The following is a 27319-nucleotide window of genomic DNA, read 5'->3' as shown; positions in this document are numbered from 1 at the left end:
TAAAATTCAACCTGAAAGTTAAAGCACAGTTGCCCTAGAAATCAGAGCTCATAATTTAGCCATAGCAATTCAGTCTTGCAAAAGATATGGATGAATAAATGGATCTATGGATGTTTATCAAAATACAGCAACCATTCTGAACCCATACCCCATTCAACGCACAGAGAAAAAATAGAAGGATCAATCTGTCATCTTATCACTACATCCCAGCTACCTTTCATTCAATAGGGATAGGTTTTCCACCTTAGCAAACAACAAACTCATGCAGACCTGGATTACGTGACTTGATCAAGACAATGTACCCACTCCTTGCACTCGAGTTTGGTCAGGACAATATACCCACTCCTTAACACTCAAGTTTGATTCCTCTTCCCTAGTCGCTTAGGACATTGTCGCTTGTATAAAAGACAACAGAAAACTCATTATTCAAGCTCAGGAGTGAGCAATTGCCCTTTCATTGCATAGGTCCCCAACAACAACCACCCGCACTCCCGTCTGTGCTGGCCCTAACATTACCAAAATCACCAACCACCAGCATATTCCTGCCAAAGCCCTTATGTCTTTATTGGCATTTTCAGACACTACCTTGCACCAAAAGCCACATTAACTCCCGCAACACTGTACAGTTCTATGGTGAGAACTGTTGTAAATACCAAACCCTCGAATCATAAGCATTTATAAAATCATTATACATCTGCCATTTAACAGATTACATTGGCTGGTCGTGTGCCTGCAATTACAAAAATGCCTTCAAGCATCGCCTATAAATGAGTCGTTCAACCTTAGCCCCATAAATTTACCGTTATAACTTTTTCTCAGGAAACCCTCTGAGAGATACACGTATTGACACTAGCTCCTGCCTTCATTTCCTTCTTTGAATCCAATATTTGTAAAATTCAGACTCTACTGCTTTGAAAATCCAACACCTGCATTATCCTCTGTCATCACACTCTCTTTAATCTCCTGTATCATCTTCAGCACTTGCCACATTGCCGGCCTCTGTTCCGGAGATGTCAAACTACATATACAAGCAACCTCAGCAAGCATTCCAAGTTGATTATCGTCCCCAACATCATCGTCCCTCATTGCTCTGACCCATTCGGGCACGTCCGTGGGCACGAGAAGCGGATGTTGGGACGGATGTTTACCCGTCAAAAGTTCAAGCAAGAGGATGCCAAAGGCATAGACATCGGATTTAGAAGTGGCTCGACGGCTGGACTTGCGTATCTCAGGGGCTTTATAGCCTGCAGAGTCAGGATCTTCATTTGCAGAAGTGTCTGCAAAGAAGGAAAGGCCGTAGTCCGTGAGACAGGCCCCGAAGTCGCCTCCAAGAAGAACATTGGAGGACTTGAGATTGCCATGGATTAAGGTTGATGATTGGTGAATGTAAGCAAGGCCTTGAGCCACATCTTCCGCTATCTTCAAGCATGATGTCCAATGAAGAGGCTTTGCTCTAGTTGATTTAGAACCTGTTCATACATAATTGCAATTTATTAGCAACAGCTTATAAACAAATGGCTTGAAGTGCAAAGAATCAACTAGTAGCTTGTTTTCTTTTATTCCTCCTACTTTTTCACTAACAGGGAAAATCTCTATGAACCACTTCCTAATTGGTTAGGAGGTTGTGATACGTGCAATCACTCGCAAATCACCTCCTAGGTAAACTCGAAAGTGTTTACGTATGTAAATTCAAAACTAAAACGTCTGAATTTACCGTCTCATGCTCATGAAATAATACAAGTGTAATATGATCCATACAAGTGTTTGAATGATGTCATGATAAAAAAAAATCATATGATATGGGGTCAAACTTTGAACCATGAGCACCAAGGGGCCAACCCGTGATTGTCGGTATTAAGACAGAAGTGATATATGACTGAAAAGCAAAACCCAGTAAAACCACAGACATTTTAACAAACAGAAAGCATGCAATCGTTTCAGCGTTTTTACCACACTTACCGTGAATGAGATTGAAGAGACTGCCATTGGGTTGGTGATCATAGATCACCAGCCGCTCTCCCTTGGCCTGAAAATAAGCTCTCACCGGAACCAAATACGGATGCCTCAATCCACCCACCGCATCCATATGTTCATCAAACGCTTCTCTGCTCGTAATCGCAGTCTTACCCGCATCCAATCTCTTCACCGTCACAATCAACTGGTTATCCAGCACCGCCTTGTACGTAGTTCCAATCGTACCCCTCCCAAGCAACTCCGCCGAGGCTCTCATCAGCTGCTCCAAACTGTACAGCTGGGCCTCCCCATAACAAAACACCAAGTTCCCACTTCTCGGAATCGCTCTCGGTTGAGCTTGTTCAAATTCATCAACTGTTTTCACCTTACTGGGATACTGCATCCCTCTCTGTTCTGTCACTTGGGTTTCGTTTCTAAAAGCGTTCGGATTTGGATTCGTGTGAATGTGATCAATACCTTCATTGATGGAGGTTGGTTTCGTGGCTCCATGAGTGATAGTCTTTGTTCGGTTTCTGGCCACTGCAAAGAGGCATAAGAGACCGGCAATGAGGAGCGCAACCCCAATCGCGAGCCCGAGAATGAGACCAGCTTTCGTGTGATTTTTGGGGGAAGGTTTCGACAGAACCACTCCTTGCGACTGCGCACTCTCCACTAACGGCTCCGATGCCGGAGAGGTAGCACTCGCATTGCGAGATTCGAAGAAGGGGGCACGTGCGCTGCACGCCCTGTTCACAATCTCGCCGCAGAGGCTCGGGTTCAGCTGGAACGCCGACGCGTCGAACCGGGACAGAGTCGGCGGGACCGGCCCGGTCAAGTCGTTCCCCGAAACGTTGAAGACGAAAAGGAAAGACTGGTTCAAAGCGGGGAGGGTGCCGTTGAACCGGTTAGACTGGAGTTGGAGGGAGGTGAGCCGGTCCAGAGCGGACAGCCTCACCGGAATGGGACCGGAGAAGTTGTTGAAGGAAAGATCGAGAACGGAGAGGCGGTGGAGGGAGAGAATGGAAGGCGGCAAGGCGCCGGAGAAGTCGTTGCGGTTCAAGAAGAGGGACTTGAGGTTCTGAAGAGGGGAGAGGTCGGGGATTGGGCCGGAGAGCGAGTTGTTGTGGAGACTCAAGACTCGGAGCTGGTCAAGGCGAGTGAGAGTGTCGGGCGGAAACTGGCCGCGGAGAGAGTATGATTGCAGAACGAAACGGACGACGCGGCCCTGAGCGCACTTGACGCCCTGCCATTGGCAGTAGTCGAAACGCTCGTTTAGGGTGTACAGGAGCTTGTTGTTGAGGTCGGCTCCGGACTTGAAGGAGAGGAGGGCGACGGCGTCGGAGGAGGGGAGGAGGAGGTTGGGCGGCGGCGGCGAGGGAGGAGAAATGGAGGGCTGAGATTGGACGGTGGTGATGAGGAGGAGGAGGGGGAGGAGTGGAAACATAATGGGTTTATGGAGTGAGGAGGAGGGGGTTCATGTTCATGGTGGGTTTGTGTAGTAAGGAGTTTGAAAGTGGGAAGCAGCTGGGTGGGTGTGTCGAGTAGCGTTGGTGGAGTCTGTGTAGGGGTCACGTGAAGGTGGGGGATAGGGGAAGGGAGTGGGAAAAATGTTGGTGTTGGTTTCTGTAGGGAACTATTTTCTAGGCCTCAGATTTCTCGAGCTTTGATTCTATTTGGCGCGTCAACTTACGTGTTTTTCGTTACTGGGAAAAGGTTTAAAACTAGGAGACTGATTTTCTCACCCTCCATTTTTATTTACTTATACTCTATTTTTTTAAACAAAAAAAAGTGTAAATGGATAAACGGAGAGTGAGAAAATTATTCACCTAAAACTAAGCTACGCAATGAGTAATCATTTGTTTGTTAAGTGAGTGTTATTGTAGCTTCGTCAAGTAGCATTAGCATGATGATGTTGTACTATTAGGTTTACTTCAATTCTAATTTGTGTATACTTATTAATATTTAGAAATATGTTAGTATAAGTTGTTGTGAGTCATTCTTAATGAGGTCTAATTTAATGGAAAATGACATTAGCTTGCATACTAGTAATAATCTCATGTTCGAACCTCTATACCACCGTGATATTGTGCATGCAAGAAACTTTATTTTTCTTATAGTTTAGACTATCGTTTGTAGTTTCGAAATGATGAATTTTAAACCCAGTACACTTATTATAATTTGTGTCTACTTTTAACATTAGCATTCATGTCACACCCATAGATCTGTCCAATTACTGGGCTAAGGCTCATAGGAAAGTAAGTACGGTGGAGGAAAAGTCGTTAAAATGCCACACACAGGTTGAACAAGCAAGTATCCTCCCTTTAAAAAAAAAAAAAAAAAAAATCTTGAATTCATCACTGACTCACGTTAAACACAATAATTTCTCTCTCTTCATGGTTAAAAAAGTTAAAACTTGGTAAGCAATGGGCAATCATTTGTTTGGTGGTAGATATTTAGATAAACCTTAATCATCATTAGCTGATTCGTTGCTTTCCATTCCACCATGCCAAATTTGTACATTATTATCGCAACCTCATAGGCACAGCGACGGAGATTACAACGCACGCGATGTATGGTGCGTACCTTCCGTTGTGTAGAGATCACTCTTTGATGCTTGGAGGTCCTCGTATAATAATAATATATAGTTGGACTGGACTGGACTGGAGAATACTATTTGACCTTTGATTCTTATTAATGCTGTCAATAAGTCAGACTATCCATCCTGGCATTTTTAATGTTTTGTGGCTTTTTTATTTTGTTGCTCAGCATTTGCATGTTCTTTTGGTATATTTTTGGTGGTGGACAAATTGTTTCACAATTCTCATTTGGACAGAAATGCTAACCTTGGTTGTTAACGGAGAAATGCTAACGTTAATCGTTTATTATATTATGTTATGGAGTTCAAAATATGTTAAGATTAGAACTTGCTAGCAAGCGAGTGAACGACTGACCCAAACACAACCCTATAAGTATAATCAACTCATCCAAACACAACTCTAAGCAATAAAGAGTACCCTCTTTGTGTCGGGGCAACAAAAGTCATTGCCTCTTTGTAGTGCCTTAATTCTTGTGGGGAAAGTTTGAAGTCAAAAATCCCTTGTGTTGTGGGGACACAATGGTTCTTGATCATTGCAGCTAAGATAAGCAAGCATCTTCTTTTCGTGCTTCTTTTTTCGGAAGGGGTCATTCATCTGCCTCATCTTTCTCATGATCTCACGGGCTCGAAATATGTGTCATCCTTGTCAAAAGAAAGGGTTGTTGTGCTTTCGTTTTCCTTTGCGCCATTTCAAACACAACAAAGCTAATGATTTTTTCTTCTTTTCAAACATGCAACAAATAATTTCATAGCTAATCGAGCCACAAATTTATACTCTACACACATAGCATCTTGGGGGCGGAGCTACACTATGGCTAGGGTGGGCTCTAGCTTAGTGCAAAGTTTGGGAAAATGAAATTTACATTTAATTTGTAGGCACTACAGCTCATTTTACAAAAATTAGCCTAGTCCATCCAAGCAAAAATCACTCTATTTGATCCAAATAGATCTCAAGTTAGCTTAAATTTTTATCCTTTTAGAAAAAGGGTATACTAGTGATTTGCCCCCTAAACTTGTACCTAAGTTTCAATTGACCCCCTATCATATTTTTTTAGAAAATTAAGGACACGAACATTTTTTTTGGCCAATGTGCCCTTAATGTCAAAATTTGGCACTTCCCATCCATTCTGTTGTCAAGATGGAGGTTACTTTTGTCATTTCGCGTGAATTCCACCTCTGTGACCCATGACCTCTACCAGGTAAGGACCTCCTCATCTCATAATATTGGGTTTTGTCCTAAACCCTAGATCCCCTTTTATTAGGGTACAAAAATGGAGGGAAATTGATTTGGGAAACAACGAGCCAAAAAGAAGGAAGTGATAGCTGAAGCATGGGTTGAGTTGACTGGAGACGCGAAATGACAAAAGTAGCCTCCACCTTGACTGCAAAATGGATAGGAAGTGCCAAATTTTGACATCGGGGGCACATTGGTGAAAAAAAGAAGAAGAAGTTCAGATTCTTAATTTTCTTAATAAAAAAAAGGATATGGGGTTAATCGAAAGTTTGGTATAAGTTCATGGGGCAAATTACCAATATACCCTTTAGAAAATGAATAGAATCTTATTTAGATTCTTACCTAGATAAGAGATCATAGCCCACTCCTATAAAAATTTATGATTTCACCCTTTGCTTAAGTCGGACTCTCTCTACACTTTTTAGGGCCTTGAGAGTCCCAAATGACTACAGGATCATCGATCTACTCTACCTCGATTCACCATTTCGAACCTCACCCACTCTTTCATTCAGGGTGGTTAGAAGCAGGGAAGGATCTTCCGCCTTTAAGGTCATAGCACCAGCACCGGGGAATAATACTACGTTCATAAGTAGGTTTCCGCCTATGCGGATCCCACTTTTATAGGGAGGTAGTTAATAAAGTAGCGAGTAAAAGTGGTCCAATCCACATAACAACAATTTTCATCATGATAGTCTCTGGCTCAATCCACAACAAATACTCTGTTATGGTTAGAATAGATCCACTCTGTTACTATTGCATTATAACCATGGATCACCTTCGGCATAGAAGAAGATTTGGGCAAGAGAGAAGTTTATCTTTCTTAGCAATGGCACTAAAGTATTGTTAGGGGGAGGGGGCAGCTAGGGATAATGAATCCTGGACTTGGTTCCTTCAACAATTTCTAAGGTGGGGTGGGGAGATAGGAGGAGGATAGGAATTGGAGTTGGTTTCTGAAAGGCAAAGGGTATCTCTAAAGTTAACTTTTGTTATATAGTGTGATGCCCATACTGGTGTTTTGTGTCATATTCCACCTACTTCAAGGCTTGAAGCAAACATTTTATTGCTGATGCTACAAGCTTAGCACACAATATTATGAGGCACTTAGATTGAACTGGTAGGAAAAGTTCAAGGGAAAAGAGCTGAAAATGCATATACATATATTAAGAACAAGGAATTAATTTAATACTAGAAATTCAGTCTAATAATTTCAATATATTTTTGTCTAACAATCATTGCCAAATATATTGTTTCCTTTGACAGAGGAAGACAAGCCACCAATATTTAGTACAATACTAAATAACTATACAACAACCTTGGGCAATTTGTATCTTTGTTTGTAGGGGGGCTACCTGTTAATGTTGTCATCTTCATAATGAGTTCCAAAGTCTCACTCATGTATTTGGTAAACATAAACAAACCCAACTGCACAAAGACAGGAGCACTAAATATTCTAATAAAACATGTTTATTCAATGGGGGAATGGATCAGACAATCTGAATCAGGTAAGTTGTCATCTTCAAAGGCAGCTACTTACTTGAGGAATTGCATATTTAAAGAGGTTACTTGAGATGTGAAGCTGAATTGAACAAGGTAAAGCGACTTGAGGCTTGTAATTAGTTATGGGGTCACTAGTACTACAACAAAAAACACCCATACCCATAACCCATCTACCTTCTCTCTCACCAACTACCCCCATTGTTTTCTCCTCCCACTTCACAAGCACTAAAATACATATATACACATACATACTGGACAGAACATAAACAAATAAAAGATTGCATGGAAACAAACCACCAACTAAAGAGCAGTTATAACTAATAACAATAAACAATAAACAATTCATTCTCAATTTTTTAAAAATAATTTGATTTCTAGAATGCTTAGGGGGTGATTGTAAGGTCACCTTCAGTTTCTTCATCCCACATTGCTTCAGTTTTCTGCTTGCTTATTCAACACAATCTTTAAATCATACCCTCTCCAATATTCTCAAAACAGAAAACAGAGAAACAGAGATATAGAAGAGAGAGAGAGACTCACCTTCCATTGTAACACAAGCCACACTCTGATCAAAGTATCTCTCTCTTTCTCTGTTTTGATCTCTCAATCCAGTTGAGATGAAGAACATCAGCAACACAAAGCTGATCCTTCTCCACCCCTATATCCAGAAACAAGGAACATCCAACCGCCTCTGGCTTCTAGCCTTCATGTCCATCTTCACACTCGCCTTCCTTCTCACAATCATTTACACAGGCGGCTTGTACGCATACTCATCAACCACAACAACCACCATCTCCGCCGCCACAATAACCACCACAACAACCTCTTCCACCGCCGTCCCCCAGCTCCCCACCACCGTCATCAACACCCTCCTCTACTACGCCGCCAAATCCAACGACACATTCAAAATGTCGTACGCCGACATCAAGCCCATCTCGGACGCCCTCCGGAAATGCTCAACCCCCTGCAACTTCCTCATCTTCGGCCTCACCCACGAGACCCTCCTCTGGAAGGCCCTCAACAACAACGGCCGCACCGTCTTCATCGACGAAAACCGCTACTTCGCCGCCTACATGGAGGAGAAGCACCCGGAAATCGACGCGTACGACGTGCAGTACACAACAAAATCGAAAGAGCTCAAGGAGCTGGTGGCGGTGGCAAAAGAGCAAATACGGAACGAGTGCAGGCCGGTGCAGAACCTGCTGTTCTCGGAGTGCAAGCTCGGGATCAACGACCTGCCGAACCACGTGTACGAGGTTGATTGGGACGTCATCCTGGTGGACGGGCCACGTGGAGACTGGCCGGACGCGCCCGGGCGGGTGATGCCGATATTCACGTCGGGGGTGCTGGCGAGGAGCAAAAAGGGCGGGAACGGGAAGACCCACGTGTTCGTGCATGATTTTGGCGGGGAGGTGCAGAGGGTTTGCGGGGAGGAGTTTTTGTGCAGGGAGAATTTGGTGGAGGCGAGTGAGACGCTGGGGCATTATGTGGTCGAGAGGATGGAGGAGAGTAGCTTCCAGTTCTGTCGCAGCCGTCCATCGTCAAATTCTTCATTATCAGCAGCATCTTAGTGGTGGCTGTGGGTGGTGTTTGGAATTCATAGTAATAATCGTTTAACGTCATCATGGTGAAAGATTCATCAGAGTGTTATTGGGATATGGCATGAAGGAGGTAAACCTGGGTTGGGTTTGGGTGTATATTTATGATTTTTGCTCTCCTTTTTAGATTCTTTTGTCTTTTTTCTTTTTCTTTTTGTTTTCTGTGGTGGGGCATGTGAAAATAATTCTTCTTTTTTCGGCAAGTGCAAAATGTAATTTTTGCACTAAAATCAAAATATAAGTTTCAGTTACAAGCATTTTTCCTTTTTCTTCGTTTCCTATTTTAATTTGTGGGTGAAGTCAGTAAATCCGCCCCCTTACATCTAAAAAAGGCCATTCAATTCGTTCCAGCTTCCGACCAAAAAACGAAAAATAAGAACATGCCATTTCCAGTCCATTTCAGATTTCCCAAAGGGTCACCTTTGGACGAGTGTTTTATAGTTAGGGTCTTAGTCCTTCGCTAAGATTCTATCTCTTAATTATTAGATCAAATTGGTTAGTCGTTGAATTAAATTGGTTAGTTTGATTTAACAGTTAAGAGATAAGACCTCATCTAAGGATCTTAGATCCTCACTATAGAATGACTCCATTTTTGGACTCGATCAAAAAAATTGGACTTGGGTTGGCCTTGAGCCTGGCCCATTTAAGCTTGTAGACAATTGACAGATAGGGCATACGCATCTTGGGACAAAGGAGACCAATTGACTCGTAAAAGTTTATACACAAACTTCAAAAAGCTAATTGTTGAAGAATATAAGTCTCACATCAAAAACTTGACTAAATGAAATATAATATATAATGAACGGTTCCACAACTAATATCACCGATGCCTTTTGTGATAAAACCCTACACTTACTAGGCTTTGTATGTAGTTAAGTTATGGACAATATCATTGTTGCTAATAGTTGGCTGCTAACTCGTCTCTCTGAAATTTTATATGGTATTAGAACAGGTTGATTGATTGGGCCTTAATTGGGCATTTATCCTTACCACCTAATATGTAGTATTCAAATGTTGGGCAATGTTTACCCTTACTCAATGCGTGGTGCTTACGTGTTGGGCTTGAATGATTAACTTAAATATGGGCTTAGCTTCACTTGTGGCTCATTATGTGGTGGTCTCATGTAAGGAGACATGTTGAAGAATATAAGTGAACAGTTCTACTACTAATATTACCGAAGCCTTTCGTGATAAAACTTCGTACCTACTGAACTTTATAAGTAGTTAAGTTGAAAACAATATTGATTTTACAAGCTAAAGCAATGGTCTTAAAGCAAGCTTTAATTTGGGCTAGCCGCATGAAATTTTCAAAGGTGAAAATAGAAAGAGATTCTAAAATACTTATACAGATCATTACAAACAAAACTCAACTACCTTGGAGTATCCAATCAATTGCATGAGACATATGGAAGCTTTTGGACAAGTTATCTAAAGTAAAATTTCCCACATTTTCCGAGAGGCAAACATGGCTGCGGATCAGCTAGCAAATGGGCACAGTTGTAATCATTCACGGTTCAGTAATTTTCCTATTGATGTTGTTACTATAGTTTATTTTAATTTGTATGATCTTAAAGATTCCGCAGGATCTTTCTGTTTTCGAAAAAAAAAAGGCCATGGCAAATAACGATAAAACCCGCAGCAAACAAGACAAACTACAACACATCATCCACACACACCCACATGTCTATTAATCAATTAGCCCAACATTATAATTCATGATTCGCTTTTGAATATACAGGGGTGTATTCTTGTTCAAGTTCTGGAACTGTGAGAGAGAGAGAGAGAGAGAGAGAGAGAGAGAGAGAGAGAGTAGTTTCTTCACCGCCATGGCAACAGACTTCAAGTCCATACCCATAATCGGTAAAACCTACTCATCCACCTAGCTCGCTTTCACCTCACATGCTACCCAAAAGCTAAAGATGCCATTTTTGATTGATTTGATTGTGTCTTGCGTTTTCTGCACTTTGGTATCTTAATTCAGATATTGGTCCCCTTTTGGCCAAGTGTGATGATCCTAAAATGGGTCAAGACTCTGGTGTTGCTCAAGTTGTCAAACAATTAGATCAAGCTTGTAAAGAGGCTGGCTTTTTCTATGTGGTACTTCGAATTCTCTTCATTCAATTTGAACCAATGAAAGATAGAAAGATTTTTCATTTTCTGTTTCATAATTTTTTTGAGTGTTATGGTTTGGTGCTTTGTATTTGACCAGAAAGGCCATGGTATTCCTGAGACTCTACTCAAACAAGTCAAGAATCTGACACGCAAGTTTTTTGAGCTTCCATATGCAGAAAAACTCAAAATCAAGATGACTGCAGATAGTGGATACAGGTTAGTTGGAATGGCTTTTTATATATGCAATTCGTAAATGAGGATCAATTTTATTTATTTATGAATGATTAGCATCTGTATGCTTTGTATTAACAGATGGCTGAATTTTTCATGCAGGGGATATCAGAGAATTGGGGAGAACATAACCAAGGGTGTACCTGACATGCATGAAGCCATTGATGTAGGTCTTGTTTGTTGCTTTATGATTTATAGGTGTTTCTGTAGCCTATGAAGTAAGACATCATGTAGTTTTATATTTCTGGATAATTAATTGGACCTGTTCTTTTTAACCTTTTGTCTGCTGTCAAAATCATTATCATTTTGTTTCACCTCTAACAGTGCTATAAAGAACTGAAACCCGGGATGTATGGAGATCTTGGAAAACCTATGGAAGGATGTAACCAATGGTATGCACAAATTAAGGCCTTTTCTAAATCTTCCATTACAGATTAAGTAGGCAAGAATGCATTCGAGATTCGTATCAATCAACTTTACAGTCTGTACTTATCTTGATTGCTATGTAATATGATAATTCTTGGGCTGATCTAACATCATGACTGAACAAAGAGTTATCCCGCCATTGTTTACTTAGTGTAGTACAATTCTAGCTCTGGCCTCCAGGTTAAGGGCTTCTATCCAAGCTCTCCATTTGGAGGCATGGAACACACAGTCATCCTGAGAGCCATTGAACAAATTCATTGTTATTTTTTATTTCGTAACCTTGTTATTGTAAACTGCTAATTAATGTCGAAGTTTTGAACATCATTTGTGTATAAAAGTATTCTCTAAACCGCAGTTCCATACTTGGCTATTTCACACTGCTACTTTTGACTCGATTGCAGATTGCAGAATTAAGTTGATAATAATTTGGGCGTTAGATTGTGACTATCATATTAAGCATCTTTGGTCCTTTTTGCTACTTGTTTCAAGCTTGTTATAGGATTTTTTATGGAATGGTTACCTGATATTACTGGATTTTTTTGTTTTGTCTTATGATCCTTTCTGCAGGCCAATTAAGCCCACAAACTTCAAGATGCTGATGGAGGAATATGTTAGCCTCTGCACAGGCATGCTTTCCATGGCAACCAAGCTTTCTTCCCTTGTTTACCCTTTCATACTCTTCTAGTTATAACTTTTGTTTCTTGTTGCTTTTAGAACTTTCAAGAAATATAATGCGTGGAATCGCTTTAGCATTGGGTGGTTCACCATATGAATTTGAAGGTGAAAGAGCTGGAAATGCATTTTGGGTGATGCGGCTCATTGGTTACCCAGGTGTACACTCTGCTAATGACTCAGACATTCCAAAGGAGGACATTGGATGGTAAGGCAATATTACTGCCTTTTGTGCTTGCACTTTTCCCTTAACATTTGGGTACATAAAGTGATGTTCTTTCTTTTTATTTTCCCCGTTGCTCTCCTTTTGTTCCTTTGGTCGAACATTTCCAGTGGAGCTCACACTGATTATGGTAAAGTTTCTTCACCCTTAGATAATGCAAAGCGTAGAAAATCAATAAATCAATAACATCTAATGTTGTTCCATTGCAGGTTTGTTGACATTGGTTAATCAGGATGACGATATAACTGCACTTCAGGTAAAATCTGATTAAAACTCCGTTTCATTTATGTATCAGTAAGCAATGGTTTGAGGCCAAGTAAAAGACGCAGTCTTTGTGCGAAGTTTTCTTTACAAAGAGGAGAAATTTCCATTTCTAGACCATGTTCTGTTTGTATCCTTCTACTCTAGTTTCCACAACAGTTGAATTGAATGACTTGTTGAAGGTGAGAAACCATTCGGGCGAGTGGATATCAGCTCCTCCTGTTCCGGGAACATTTGTCTGCAATATCGGAGACATGTTAAAGGTAATATTAATCTGTGCAATTAATTCTTCCCAATTTCCGTACCAACACCTGGATTTAGTACCAAGTCATTCTCATCTCTGAAATAAGTGCAGATTTACTCAAATGGTTTATATGAGTCTACTTTGCATCAAGTTATCAACTCCTCCCCAAAATATCGGGTGTGTGTGGCATATTTCTATGAGGTGTGAAGATTGCCCGTTTATTTATTCACTCGTCCTTTCCTCTTCTTCCTTCTTGTATTGTGTTTTACAAATGCTTTTGTTGCATGAACAGACAAATTTCGATACAGCAGTGGAGCCTCTGGATATTTGTAAAGAGAGGACAACTGGAGCAAAGAAATTTGAAAGAGCTGTTTACGGAGAACATTTGGTTAAAAAAGTCCAAACAAACTTCGTTTATTAGTTGAAATTTAGTGTATAAAACAGTAAGTCATTACCGTATCGAGTCAAAGAACTCTGGTAATTTGGTGAAACTAGTTTTCTTCTCTTTTTTCTTTTAAGAAAATATTCTTTGGGTTCATATTTGTTGTCATGAGATTTGAACTTAATACCTACTCAAACAAACTGGACAACGAAATGACACTAGACCAAATGGTCATTCGCAGTGAAACTAGTTTTGAAATCGTTAACGTTGAATGGGGATGGTAATGTTGACCACCCGCATGGATTTTGGCATTCTAGCTGGTAGGGATTGAATTGAACAAGTCTTCAATTTGGTCCCCTGAACTTGATCATACACTAAATGCAACATATAAACAAACCCAGAAGCCAAAGTGAAAAAGAGTACAGATTACAACTATCATACAAGGCATTCCACAAACTGAGTCGAAATACAGAGAATCAATACCCTTCTCCCACAATGGGATGTCAATACAATTGAGGTTTCTCCCTTTCTTTTTAAGGGGCCCTAGACTCAAATACACTAAATCATCACCACAAAAGAATGTAGTATGGTAAATAAATAGGCGGTCTTCTCCTCCTATGTAAGTTTATATCAGTTGAATTAAATTAAATAAGAGCCACGAAACCTAACATTACAAAACTCGAAAATGATAACAAAAACCTAACGGAAAACCTGATTCTTAATTCTGATTTTGGCAAGACTCCTATATCTGGAACAGCACCTCATTCAACCAGTATCACAAAGTTCAAGTGGCCGAACCATTCGCACAAATAGTTGCAGCATTGGTCTCTTTAAGATGAAGTGGAATGCCAGCCCCAAGCTCTCTAAGCCGATCTACAAGACTATAAAGAAACTCAAAAGTAAGTATGGATTGTGCATTAAGATCTTCTCTTATATGCGGATGAATTCGAAACCACTGTCCCAGCATCTTGTGCACATGAGCACGGATCATACGCCAAGGCACAGGGTATTGCTCACAAAGCTTCAAATACTCCACCAAAAGATCTGCCTGGTCCAGTTTCCCATCTCTCTTGCTTTCTTCATTCCCTGGTACCCATTCGGCAGTTCGAAATCCAGAAAAAAGAGCTGGATTCTCAAGAAGAGATTCCGCAGAAAGCACCCCATCAGCACCAGTCGCTTCCAGACAGTCGTGAACGTCATCCATGTGCCTGATGTTTCCATTGGCAAGGACGGGGATTCTGAGAGAATTTTTGACAGCCTTGATGGCATCCCAGTTCGCCCGGACTTTCTTCTGGTCTTTCTCATCTCTTGTCCGGCCATGGACGGCTAAAAGTGAGCAACCAGCATCCTCTAACATCCTAGCATACTTAATTGTATCTTGTAAATCCGGAAAGATACGGACTTTGCATGAAACGGGGACATGAAGGTTTTGAACCAAGTTTTCTACTAGAGATTTTATAAGAGGAAGGTTATCCATTAGAAAAGCTCCATAATTCCCCCGCCTAGCAATACGCTGAGGACACCTGAACAAAAATTCACACTAACTCAATGATTTGAGGCTTTCAATCCATAAACCCCACAATAAATCAAAGGGTATTCAAGAATTTGAAATAGGCGTGTTAGTGTGCAACGTTCTCGAGCTAGTTTGGCACATGCAAACCAGAAATCACTTCAATATTTGAACATTTCCCAGTTTGTTTGCTAGCCACTAACACTAAATTTAAAGCACAAGTCTTATATTAATACAGTCCCATTTGAACAAAGATGCAAACTTCATAAATAAAAGAAATTAAACAAAGAATTACCCCAAATTAATGTCAACATAATCACAATACGGCTCCACTCTCTTCGCAGCCTCCAACAAAACTTCAGGATCATTAGCACAGAATTGAACAAATAAAGGACGGTCCTCCTGCAACACTAAAAAAAATCAAACCCACCAACCAATGAAAAATTGCTATCTTCATCACCAAATTCAAACACTGTTACCTTGCAAGTGGTAAATTCCTGGTCTCTATACTTCTCACTCTCAGTGAAAATGCGAGAGTGCAGCATGGGCGTGTACGCAGCGTCGGCGCCGTACTTGCGGCAGAGCATCCGAAACGGGAGCTCCGAGTTGTCCACCATTGGAGCCACAATCAATTTGGGCCGGCCCAGCTTCGACCAGTGAGCCCATGCTCGCTCGATACGCGACTCGCCGCTCAAGCAGAGAGACGGCGCCGTATCGGCAAAATTCTGCTGTTGTTCTTCTTGTTGCTGGTGTTGGTCGGAGCAGAGGACGTCATCGAGGTCTTGCGGTGGGTCTGAATGGAGAGTCCGGGCTTGGGCTTCGGGTGCGGTGAGAAGGGAGGCCATGTGAGGCTTGGGTGTGAGAGGATTTAGGGTTTTGGGAGAGAAGAGGGGCAGATTGGGAATTTTGAATCTCATGAGCGGACGATGGGGATGGAGGAGAAGCAGCCCATCGCCGCCTTTGGTTGTAGATGGGACGACGATACGCTACGCTACTCAGTAGAGGACACTGTGAATTGCGTACGGGTTCGAATTGTTCGCACGCAGAGGCTTAAAGCTAGGGCTGTACGACATGGCCTTTTGGTGAGTTAAGCCCATCAGAGCCCATTCTAGTGACCAACTTGGGCCTTAATTTGGGCTGCCACTCTGATACCCATTTACACAATTTCTACCATGAACAATAAATAATTTTAAGATTAAACAATGAGGAAGATGAGGCGGCAGCACTTTCCCAGTATCGCTTGTATAAAAATATAAAATACGAAATCCTTTTTCGGAGTCTTATTTACTTTTCACTAAATTCCGAGTGAGGTCATTCCAATGTTAGTTTATTTTATTTTTCGCAATAGAACAGAATATGTTGAATTCTGAATTCATTTGGATGAGTACCACAAAACCAAATAATGAGTAATCGTGAAATAAGTATGATTAGCAAAGTATGGGGTTTGAAGAGACCAAGGCTTGACTTCCGTAAAGATACAATAATCACACACTATCGATGCAAGTTTTGTACAAGTTCCGAATTACTTTCCTCATATTCGACTTTTCAAGTGGATAAATTCCCCATTGTCGGGGAAGTCAAGTCTAGACCTTATACAAATAGCAGAACAACTTAAGTAAATGTCGAAAGTCATTGTTTTTCCTTAAAAATGGCATTAACAAGAACGTTATGTTTAAGCAATCCTTTTATTGACCTAAACTTCATATACCCATAAAATTCATTTTAAATCACCTACAACCCTTCCCTTTATTTTTCTATTTAAAATACCCAATTTTTTCAAATAATACCTGATGACTAGGATTCAACTAAGCAAGTTACCTAATATAACTTAAAATTTGATTTATTGTATTTTTCATATTCCAAAACTACTCATATTTATAAGTTAATGTGTTATGGGGGGTGTAACTAATGACACACGTTGAATCCAAACGGTTTTAATGGATGTAGGAATTAATTTAGAAACTTATTTGAAATTAAATATTGAATTCAACATTAACATATGGTGCATTTTTGCTCACCACTTTCACCCTATATGTACCCTCACCACCCCTCCCAAAAGTTGACACATGTCCATGGGTTTAACTATAGTTAATTATTTATTATTTATTATTTATTATTTGTATTTGATGACATTATTATGAGAGATAAACAATACTTTAATAATAAAATTCCTGATTTACCCTTATTCTAACCTAGCAAAATTTCCACTTTTCTAAATTAATTAACAACTACCCAAATAATAATTGGACATTGGCTTTATGTCCCGTGCTTTAATATGAATCTCAATTCACAGGCTTTTAATACTTTGAAGTACATGCCCAAATACATATTAATAATTTATAGGTGATTAACGTTTTGGTTTATTTAATATAAAAAAATTATGTTGTTTTCCTCTTATGAATTATACAACTAGTAATCTATTTTATTATAGTTGTATGAATAATAATATACATTCTAATTATGTTGAAAAATAATTTGATAATCTATTTATTGTTTGTTTTTTGAAAAACATTTTTTTTTAAATGAACCTATTTTTTCTCTAAATAAAGCACATATTACTTGTTTTATGAAAAATAATTTGATCATCTTTTTATTGTTTGTTTTATGAAAACAAATTTTTTATTATTTATAAATGAACCTATTTTTCCTCCAAATAATGTACCTACTTTTTTTCTCTGATAATGTACTTAGTAAAACAATTTACCTAGTATAATGAACTATTTGTTGGCTAAATTTTATATCTTTTTTTTCTCTAAATAATGTACCTATTGCTTGTTTTATGAAAAATAATTTGATAATCTATTTATTTTTTGTTTTATGAATTTTTTTCCTCTAAATAATGTACCTATTTTTTTTCTCCAATAATGTATAACTAGTAAAACAATTTGTCTAGTATAATGGGATGATTGATATTGTCAAACCCAAAAGAAATGGGGTGATTGATATGTTATTAATAGGGAATTTTAATTACAATTATGGAAGTTAATGAAATGTTTGGAATAAATTATAAATAAAATATGAAGTCTGATGGCAATGATGTAAAAACGTAAGAATACTATGACCTCTTATATCCTACTGATCATTTAAGTTTGAAATTGGGTTTTAGACATAGATTTATAGAATGATGGGTATATGTCTAGGAAATAGAAATTGTAGGGACCTATATTGGACAAGCCTTATATATATATATATATATATATATATATATATATATATAAGCAATGAAAACAATTCTATAATCTCTTCTAAATAGTTTTATCCTTAGTTGTAGCAAGCAACTCGCGGCTTAAGTGATTAAGAACATTCATCAATGCATTTTGAATCATTTGCTTTGATTTTCTCTGCTATGATCTGCTTGACTTTTCACCTCCATATGACACATCATTAAAATTTAATCTAAAATATTTAAAGTTTGACACATCATCTCTAAAATAAAAATCCAATTTACTACTAATTAAAAAACAAAACAAACAAAAAAAACCCTAATTGAACTATCAAGAAAGTTAACTGTTGCAATTTTTTTTTCTATCTCCCTTTCTCTTCAACGTCCCTCCTTTTCAACTGTTTTTCTCTTCTTTCTTTCTCTGCAGCTTTTCCACCCAATTGCACAATTTTTTTTTTATGGGAGAAAATGCAATTTTCTTATTTTGTATTGGTTTGATTTTTATTTTTTTGGTCAAAATTGTATTGGTTTGATTAAAGACAATTTTTTGTACTTCTTTTGTTGGTTTGTTTGCTGTAATCCTGAGTCTTTTTTTTTCTTTATTGTGCTCCCTACACCCTGTTGGATTTGATCTTTTAGAAATTTTTTTGGCTTTGTTTCTCCTGATGATACCAAAACATTGAAATCCAATTCAAAGCCAGACAGAAACCCAACTAGTTTCGGTGAGAAAGGGGAAGTTTTCAATTGTTGCAGTCTTGCAGAGATAGGAAGAAAACCAAAAAAACATGGAAGAGCATGTAGAAGGGACCAATAAATAAGAGCATGTAGCTGGGACAAAAAATAAGAGAAAAGCATGTCATCAAACAAACTCGGAATCCAGATATTGAAACATGATTTCTCTTTTATCTAGGAAAACAACGAAGGAAAACTTTTTTTTGGAACCACCCTCTTCAAACAATGGATATGGGAAGATATTTTTTTTAAAATCTTGTAGAGAGGAAAGAGGAGATTACAGAGGTTTTGGGGAAGGAAAGCTTGCAGAGGTCGTTAGTTGGGTTAGGGTATTTTTGTTTGTTTTGTAAATAGTAGTAAATTGGTTTTTGTTTTAAAGATGATGTGTCAAATTTTAAATCCCTTAGATTAAATTTTAATGAGGTGGTGTGTGGAGCACAAAAGTCAAGCTGTTCATGGCAAAAAAAATCAAAGTAGAGGATTCGGATCCTTCAAGGTATTGTGTCGAGCTTACTCTATTAATTTTGATTGTACAAAAAAGGAAAATTTGTTATGATTATATTTCCTTTATTTTGGAGCTCCCTCCTTACCATGTAAGCAGGAGTTCATACATTCCTGCCAATAGTAGTGTGACGTGTGCAAAAGTTTTTATTTTTGTGTTTTTAATGAATTATTTTGTATACGTATCAAACTCTGATTCGTAGAAAACATGAGTAAACAGTATCATTTCGGGTTTTGTCATGATAAGTTCAATGCTAATGAACGTGTATTTGTTTTTTATGGGATTGAACTTTGCGCATTTGAGGAAGCCACATGTGAATGATGAATTTTGATAAGGATACCGCACCTTGGGGACCATACTTACATACCAAGATTTGATTTTTCGGGCCAAAGGCGAACAAGAACAAATTAGTGCACAGCCATGAAAGGGCCCCATAATTGGTCAAAATGATGAATTGCGCACCCACAAAATTTGACTTGAGCATTAATTTTCCTACTAGATCTGGCTTTGAGGCAAAGGAAGTAGCAAAGCAAACAAGAAAGGAAAAAAAAATTATTGCCCACCCACAAACTTTGACTTGGGCATTAATTTTCCTACCATATCAAAGGCTTCCACACCTTTGCCTCCAAAGACTTTTGTAGGCCAACTATCTTTTCTTGTCTTTCAATTCCCTCCAAATTCAGCCAACCTTTAATTTTTTTTTTCTTTCTCCCAAGAGACCAAAGAAGAACCAACAAAATTGCATTGAAAAAAAAAGTCATCAATCGCCCAATACCCACCTTCAGTAAATTAGCCGTTTCCAACTGGCCAACTGCCAACGCCACAGGTTCCTTTGGTCAACCGTCACAAATACGACATGTTGGTCCACTTCTTTACAATTCTTTGACCCGGTCCCTTTCGTTTCTTTAAATTTTTCTCCTTTCACTGTTTGTAATGAATCAAATCAAAAGAAAAAGTAGAAAACTTTGGGGGTGATGGAAGGAAAAGTAGAAGGTAGGCATCCAAGACAAGAACCAAAGTAAAAGCAAGCAATCAATCAATCCAGAAAATTAAAAATAAAAATTATCTACAAGGAAGGAAGAAGAACCCAACAACACCACTTTCCCCTTTCCATTCTTTTTTTTTTTTTCTTTTTTTTTTTTTTTCCAATGGGAAAGAAACCAATTAGACTAATCACTAAATAATACCAAATCCACCATCCTCATTTCTTTCTGGTTTAAATAAGAATACGATTAATTCACAGTGTTTGAAGAGTGGAGAAGGAACCCCATATTGTACAGCAAAATGAACTAATTTAACTCAACTCTCATCTCCTTCGAGATGGAACTGAGTCTTACTCAGTCGGCGTCCGAGTCCGAGTCCAGCCGGAACTGTAACTACTACTGTCACTACTAGCACTGCTCTGCTACCCATTAATTTCTCTCACTAGGAAAAGATGAACATACAAAGGCTTTTTCTTGCATGTTTCTGTTTTTTTGATGATCTAAGACGATTCTAGAATGAGATTGGAGGTCTCTGCAACTGAGAGAGAGTGATTGTGCTCGCCTTCATAGGTCACTACAAGCATTGCTGGATCATCGAGAGCTCTCTCTACATGTTTTCGAGCTGGGCACCCTCTGACACTGCTGCACTTATAGTATCCCCTGTTTCATAAAAAACAACAACCAAAACACAGATTAAAACAAGACCAAAACATCTCAAAGCCTGAAAGCCTAAAAGGGTTGCTATTTCAGAGTTTTAGGCAGAGAAAAGTGTGAAATTGAACTAATTGAACTTGAAAGGTCAAAACTTCCCAAGATTATACCTTGGATGTGGAGATCCCTTAATGGGTTTCTGTCCATACTTTCTCCAAGAGTAATCATCAGGTGGAATATCAGCCATCTTTAAGCTTATAGCTGGAACTCTCACAACCCTTTTCAATCTCAGCTTTCTGCAACAAACCCCACAACCCAAAATTTCATTTTAGTCAACAAGTTAAACTCGACCAACAACTAAATCGAATTAATTAGAACGTAGAAATTGATTGAGAGAGAGAGAGGGACCCACCTCTTCTTAGAGCAATGGCAGCGGCCGGAGGACCCAGCACCGCACTTGCCAGAGCCCAAGTTATCAGAACTGCACTTCCTCTTCAACGAAGCTGACGAAAGCGGTGGCTTTCCAGCTGAAGACACCTGGGACATGTTGGTAATTTGAAAAGCCGAAGACGACAATGGCTGCTTGCTGTCGGAGTCTCCAGTCAACGACGACATAAACGACGTCGTAGCTGAATAGGAGAAATTTATAGTGGTGGAGGAGTCCTTGGTGCTCTCGAGCACAGTACTGTGATGATGCAGAGGAGGCGGGATCTGCTGGATCGGCGTCGCATGGTAAACCTTGGTAGACTCTAAAGGAGCTTGCTTGACGAAGGTCTCTTGGGTTTGGGCTTGGTTTTGAGAAGAAGAAGAAGACCCAGAAGTCAAAGTCAAAGGTGCTCGCCGGAAGCGGGCATGGCCGGTCCGGGTACGACCCAGAAGAGAAATGACCTTCTTGAACTTGGAAACGGCGACGTCCGCGACGGCTCTGCAATCCATGTCCATAACCATGGAAGGGTACTTATCTTGGTGCTGGTTCTGCTGAGCCTGAGACAAGAGTCTAATGAGCTTCTCAACGCTCTCGAGCCCAGAAGCTGCTTCTTGCACCGCGTTCTCTTCCAATTTCGCAGAGAAGCTGCTGTTCCTATAACCCATAAAATCTACAGCCATCTCTGACCTTCAGCATAACAAGAAAAAAAGAGCCCAAACAGAGAACCAAAGATAAAAAAGCTAAAATAGAGAGAGAGAAAGAAAGCCAAAGCAGAAAGAAAAGCGTAAAAGAAGTTGAAGAAGGGGTGTTGATAAAGGGTTGCCTATGAAGTGTTTGTTGTAATGCGTCTACGGTCAAAATGATGGCATCTATATCCGGTGGCCCACTAGCACTTGCCGTCAAGATGTAGGTGCGAATAAGATCCAACCACACCACACAATTGAAACAGCAGCAGCAGCTTTGCTTTTGGCAGTGCACGAATATTTACAATTTGTTTTTCTTCTTTTTTGCTGTTTAAATTGTTAAACTAATGAGGGTTTGATGCTTGGTGTCGGATTAACATTGACCTGCCCTGCTTTAGTCTTATCAGAGTTTCAATTTGGTCAAAGCTGGTGCCCAAGCCGTTGGATTGAAGAGTGATGTGGATGATCTGATAGTCTGTGTGAGGAGAGAGAGGGCTGAGTGTGACCAAATGGAAATATTTTTGAGGGAAAAAGACAAGAGTTGCTGTCTGGCAGCTTGATAGAGTTGACTTTGTCTCTGGGCAACTTTCATGAGGACATTCATATTTTTCTTCTTTGTGTCATGTGACAGTGGCTTACTGACTTGGGTGGGGGATTGGATTGGATGGATGGAGCCAAAGGGGTTGAGCTGTGATACTAATTTATTTGTTAGTATGGTTTAGGGTTAAAGTTGTTGTTTAAGAAATGCTTTTTGGGTTGATTTCTTTTTTATAGTTTGGAATGGAAGAGGACCACGGACATGTTTCTTGAGTGACTTCATGTGCAATGGAGACACGAGGAGTTTCCTTAATCAACCATTTGCCATTTTGTGCAGGCTTTGCAGGCTACTCTCTACAACACTCCAAAACCATCACAAATTTGATCCAAACCCATCAAAGGAGAATTGGTCCATGCAAATTAAGCGTGAGAGATTTCGAATTGGCCCCAAAACTAGCCACAAAATCAGCAAAATGGTGAAGAAAATATGCTGCTTCTAGTTGTAGGCTTGTGCCTGCCTATGTGTTGTTTCTTTTCCGTGTTGAAATTATACTCAATCAAATCAGACCCAACAATAGTGTGGAGTTTTGCTATTTTCACCCCTTATTTCTCTACTTACATTATTCTCAAAATTTTAAAGACAACTTTCCCATTTATAAAATTACTTCTAAAGACTTAGAGAAAAATATTTAATATTTAAAATAATTAACTTAAATGTAAAATGCATCTCCAGCTTTTCATTATAAATAAATAAAAATTCCCAGAGAGTTCGGCCAACAAGCCACCGGAGTCCCTTGTTCATATGTCTGACCTCGGATGGATTACCTCGTCCTCCGATGGGTCATGCGTTTTAATTTGGTATTGTGGAGAAGTTCTGTGTTACTATTCTTGGTTTGGATTAGTTTTTTATCTTCTCTTTCTTGATCTTGTAGTGGTCTCGTTGTCTTAGCGTGTTTAGCTGTTGTTGCTGACCTTGCTCCTATTTCGTTCCCCTTCTGGTGGTTTAATGAAATTATATTTGAGAGAGAGAGAGAATTTGGTTGAATTAATTAAAGAGTAGTTTAGGAATAACGGTGGGTGGAAAAATAAGATTGTATTTTTTCAAATTTACAATATGAGTGAGAAATAAGACGGGGTGGAAATAGCAGCACTCATTCCTCCGTAACCAAAGGTTAATTTTTTCAAAAATTAATGACAAAACAAATTTCGTCCAAAAAAACGACAAAACAAAAAAACGATATATATAGATTTGGACGCGTGCAATAGGCACGTGTGAGGCTGATAGGCTATTATGAATTGACTAGGCTGGTACGAAAGTCAATGGCCGGAAAGCTGGAGGAAATTGACTAAATGGTGATGTTATGAATTAGAAGAAGAAGGAAAAATAAACGTGTTGAAGTTGGCTGCCTAAATTTTGACTGCACACCCAAAAGTCATTAATTTACGGGGGCGGCCAATAGCCATAAATACCGACGTAACATCCATAATTCATGCTTAAATAATGCTTAAGCTCTGTTTAAAATTAATATTAAATACCGACGTAACATCCATAATTTTTTAGATTATAAACCAAAGAATAGTATAAATCAACTAAAATATATATATATATATATTTGGAAATATTGAAAGAGGCACAAAGTAAATTAAACCAGAAGTCTACGGATTCTATATTAAGCTTTCACATGGACAAAGTTGGAGTCTGAGTTTCTTAATCCATTTTAAGGAAGAGGATCTTGTTATTAATTGGTTTTCATAAAATTGATTAAGTAGAGGAGACAATATATAATATATCCACCGAATCATATAAATGTTTTGACTTAAATAAACTGTGTTTAAAGTTAGACATATACATTCGTGTCTATAACACTCATTACGTGAAGAGAACCTCTCCCTCGTGAGAGATTAGGAATATAAATCCAAAGTCGAGCATTGCTTTCTGGTTTCCATGGAAGAGCAAAGAAGCATGCAAGTGGTTTCTTAAAAGAGAATAAAATTTGATTGTGAATTGTGATCGGGTAGGTAAGGGAGAATTTTATTCATAACCACTATGGGACGATGTAAGCCAGTCACAACTCATATGCATGTGTCTTGTTATTACATTATTGATCTAATCATCCAACACACTCCCATCATCCCATATCCATTTCAAATGTATGGCGTTTGAATTCGAATGGATTTATTCACCAACTCCACAACCATGAACCATCCCCTCCTACCTTTCGTTTCTTATTCATTTGTTCCTTTTTGACTCGTAGGACGGTGGACGAGACTCGAATTACGAGTAATGTTATTTTACCAGACTTACATTGTCTCTTGAATTTAAACTACACGTTCAAATAATGATGAAACTTGTGTTTGGAGGCCCACTTTATGTTCTTAAGTTTATAGCTTAGTCTTTAGCATGGGAAAAGGCAAGGGAAGATGGTCAAAGCTATACATGGTTAAATTATTGCATAAGCAATAACTACACCAAAGATAAGTTGGTTTTTTCTCATTGGTGGAGCCTAGTTGTGACTCTTATGAGAAACCTTGGTGTGGAAAGAAATAATGATGTTTTGGAATTCCAACCCAACATACTGTGTATGAATAAGCTAACAAAAATTCTTCACGTCTGAAATTAGTCAACCGACTTCAAAGGGCGAGTTAGAATTTGATGGACATCAACAACGTCTTTTTCAACAGTTTTAAAATTTTAAAACAAGTGAGTCACATCAGAAAAACTCTCTCTAACAGTCTTTTTAATCTCAGTTATCAAAGCTGCAATCTTTTTCTTTCTCTTCATAACTAATAAGTTGATTTTGACTCTTCAAACATTTACTTTAAAAAGACAAAACATACCTTGAAAATGTTAAAAACATGCAATTTTTTCTCTTCGTATAATAAATACATAGACATTTAAAACATATATATTTTTCATATTTTTCATTCTTTTTTATGATATTGCATTAATTGAATTGAAGAATTTGTTGGAGCAAAAATTATTCAAGTAGCAAATAAGGCTTTTCAAATTGCCAAGTAAGTCAACAAACTTTAATTTAAAGAATTTATTTGCTACTATTGTTGGAGATGCTTTTACTCATTTACTTGGAGCATCCACAATCATGCTCTCTATTTTTCAGTTAAATTTTAGCTGAAAACATATAAAAGTTATTTTAGTTGCTCTCTATAAAATTTAAACTCCAATCATGCTCTCTAGTTTAGCGAGTGATAAATGCTATAATTTTTTTTTAATTGGTTCATCTCTATTAAAAAAAAGATAAAAATAATTAGCATTAATTAAAAGTTTGAAATACTTATTAAATAAAGCATCATTAAATTATAGGGAGCCACTATGATTACTTTCTCTCTCCTCATATTTAGAAGTTCCTACAGGTTTTCCCATTTTAGGAGGTGGATAGGAAGCATGGTTGGAGTTGTATTTTTTCAATTCCTCCCTAAATTTTATCTAAAAACGTGGTTTAAAGTGCCCATTATGGATGCTCTTACTAACTCATGGTCTGGTAGTTTTTCTTTTGCAACATTATGAGAAGAAGTACTAAATTCAAACAAATATTATAATGTAAAGCTAATCAAGTCCCAGGTCCACTATTCTCACTTGGGCTGGGTTATTATGTTGGGCAAATGTGAGATATGGCCCACGGTTTAAACCAGGCCCAAGCATTTTTATAACTAGTTTACAATTTTGAATTTAAAAAAAGCAAAAAAAAATCAAAGAAAATTATTGATCCATATATAAAACGTGCACCGACTTGATTTTTTTTTTTTTTGGTTTTGTTGGGCTTACCGACTCTTATTTGTTCCCATAAATTTAAGCAAAAATCATTCTCAATTTTTAGCGATGAGATTTTATCTTAACCAAATTCAAGTTGTTTTGGTGTCTTTATATGACTAAATCACATATATGCACATTGTTTTTCCGACAGAAGTAATATTGGAGGATGGGGATTGAAAATATGACTTCACTTCAAATGTAAGGATAACTGCTATTAACTACTTGCAGTTGATATTTGATTTCCTCATACTTGCTTCTTTTTTCTTCTTCTTATTTTAAGGCTGAGAGAGATTGCTTGCCTCAGTCTCAAGCAAACAAAACAATGCAGGGTGTTGTGGAGCTAATCAACTTAATTACAACCACCCACCAACCCCATATCCTACCATTCATACTGTGTTCCAATCACTTTCATTTCCCTTTAGACAAACATCACTTTCATTACCCAAAATTGTAGTAGCAACAATTTGGAAAATACCACTTGCTTCAACTTCTTTTTGAACTTTTTTTTTTTTGCAAATAATATGCACATCATTGCAAGTTGCAATAAAAAGGCCAAAAATGCAATAGACTAGAGCTCTAAGACTCCAAATTTCATCCAAGATCTTATGTATTGTTCTAGTTTGATTCGATTTTTCAAAGTCATGGCTCGACTTTGTACTAAAATCACACATGATTCGAATCAACATTTCTCGTCCTGACTTATGAACAATTCGATGTTTTAAATTAGTGGTTGGCTTAGGTCTGTTTGTGTAAGTCAAGTTAGGAGATTGAGATTTGTTAATTGCTAGGGTTCATCATGAAGAGTTTGTGTTTTGATATGTTTGGTTTCCCTTTTTTTCTCCTTGTGCGTTTGTTTGTGTTATATAATTGTTGGGCATCCCTTTTTCAGCTTTTGGGCCTTTGTCTTCCTTTGCTGCTGTCCCTAGCCTC

General features: G+C 38.5%; 5 protein-coding genes across 5 annotated transcripts; 2 read left to right on the top strand and 3 right to left on the bottom strand.

Moving 5' to 3' along the window:
- Positions 1–75: 75 nt before the first annotated feature.
- LOC103337569 (Leucine-rich repeat protein kinase family protein) lies at positions 76–3625 on the bottom strand. Its single transcript, XM_008240737.3, has 2 exons — positions 1960–3625; positions 76–1469 (listed from the first exon to the last, which is right to left on the bottom strand). The coding sequence occupies exons 1-2, from the start codon at positions 3395–3397 to the stop codon at positions 904–906; spliced, it is 2004 nt and encodes a 667-aa protein (XP_008238959.2). The 5' UTR covers positions 3398–3625; the 3' UTR covers positions 76–903.
- Positions 3626–7732: 4107 nt separating this feature from the next.
- Positions 7733–9135, top strand: IRX15-L (IRREGULAR XYLEM protein (DUF579)). The gene has a single exon (XM_008240725.3). The coding sequence runs from the start codon at positions 7898–7900 to the stop codon at positions 8849–8851; it is 954 nt and encodes a 317-aa protein (XP_008238947.1). The 5' UTR covers positions 7733–7897; the 3' UTR covers positions 8852–9135.
- A 1439-nt stretch (positions 9136–10574) lies between these two features.
- Positions 10575–13585, top strand: LOC103337548 (2-oxoglutarate (2OG) and Fe(II)-dependent oxygenase superfamily protein). The gene is made up of 12 exons (XM_008240714.2): positions 10575–10738; positions 10860–10975; positions 11088–11206; positions 11324–11387; positions 11546–11613; positions 12215–12273; positions 12362–12527; positions 12653–12672; positions 12752–12798; positions 12986–13066; positions 13159–13248; positions 13340–13585. Exons 1-12 carry the CDS (start codon positions 10705–10707, stop codon positions 13466–13468), a joined length of 993 nt encoding a protein of 330 aa, XP_008238936.2. The 5' UTR covers positions 10575–10704; the 3' UTR covers positions 13469–13585.
- Positions 13586–13855: 270 nt separating this feature from the next.
- On the bottom strand, positions 13856–15972 carry LOC103337538 (FMN-linked oxidoreductases superfamily protein). The gene is made up of 3 exons (XM_008240703.2): positions 15419–15972; positions 15235–15341; positions 13856–14952 (listed from the first exon to the last, which is right to left on the bottom strand). Exons 1-3 carry the CDS (start codon positions 15854–15856, stop codon positions 14214–14216), a joined length of 1284 nt encoding a protein of 427 aa, XP_008238925.2. The 5' UTR covers positions 15857–15972; the 3' UTR covers positions 13856–14213.
- Positions 15973–20355: 4383 nt separating this feature from the next.
- LOC103337527 (putative WRKY transcription factor 7) lies at positions 20356–22199 on the bottom strand. Its single transcript, XM_008240692.3, has 3 exons — positions 21383–22199; positions 21141–21266; positions 20356–20979 (listed from the first exon to the last, which is right to left on the bottom strand). Exons 1-3 carry the CDS (start codon positions 22075–22077, stop codon positions 20820–20822), a joined length of 981 nt encoding a protein of 326 aa, XP_008238914.1. The 5' UTR covers positions 22078–22199; the 3' UTR covers positions 20356–20819.
- Positions 22200–27319: the final 5120 nt, after the last annotated feature.

The sequence above is a fragment of the Prunus mume genome, linkage group LG1, assembly GCF_029339155.1.
Source record: "Prunus mume cultivar Tortuosa linkage group LG1, ASM2933915v1, whole genome shotgun sequence".
NCBI classification, from domain to species: domain Eukaryota; kingdom Viridiplantae; phylum Streptophyta; class Magnoliopsida; order Rosales; family Rosaceae; genus Prunus; species Prunus mume.
Note: the sequence above shows the minus strand (reverse complement) of the source record. Positions and strands in the feature narration are given on the sequence as shown.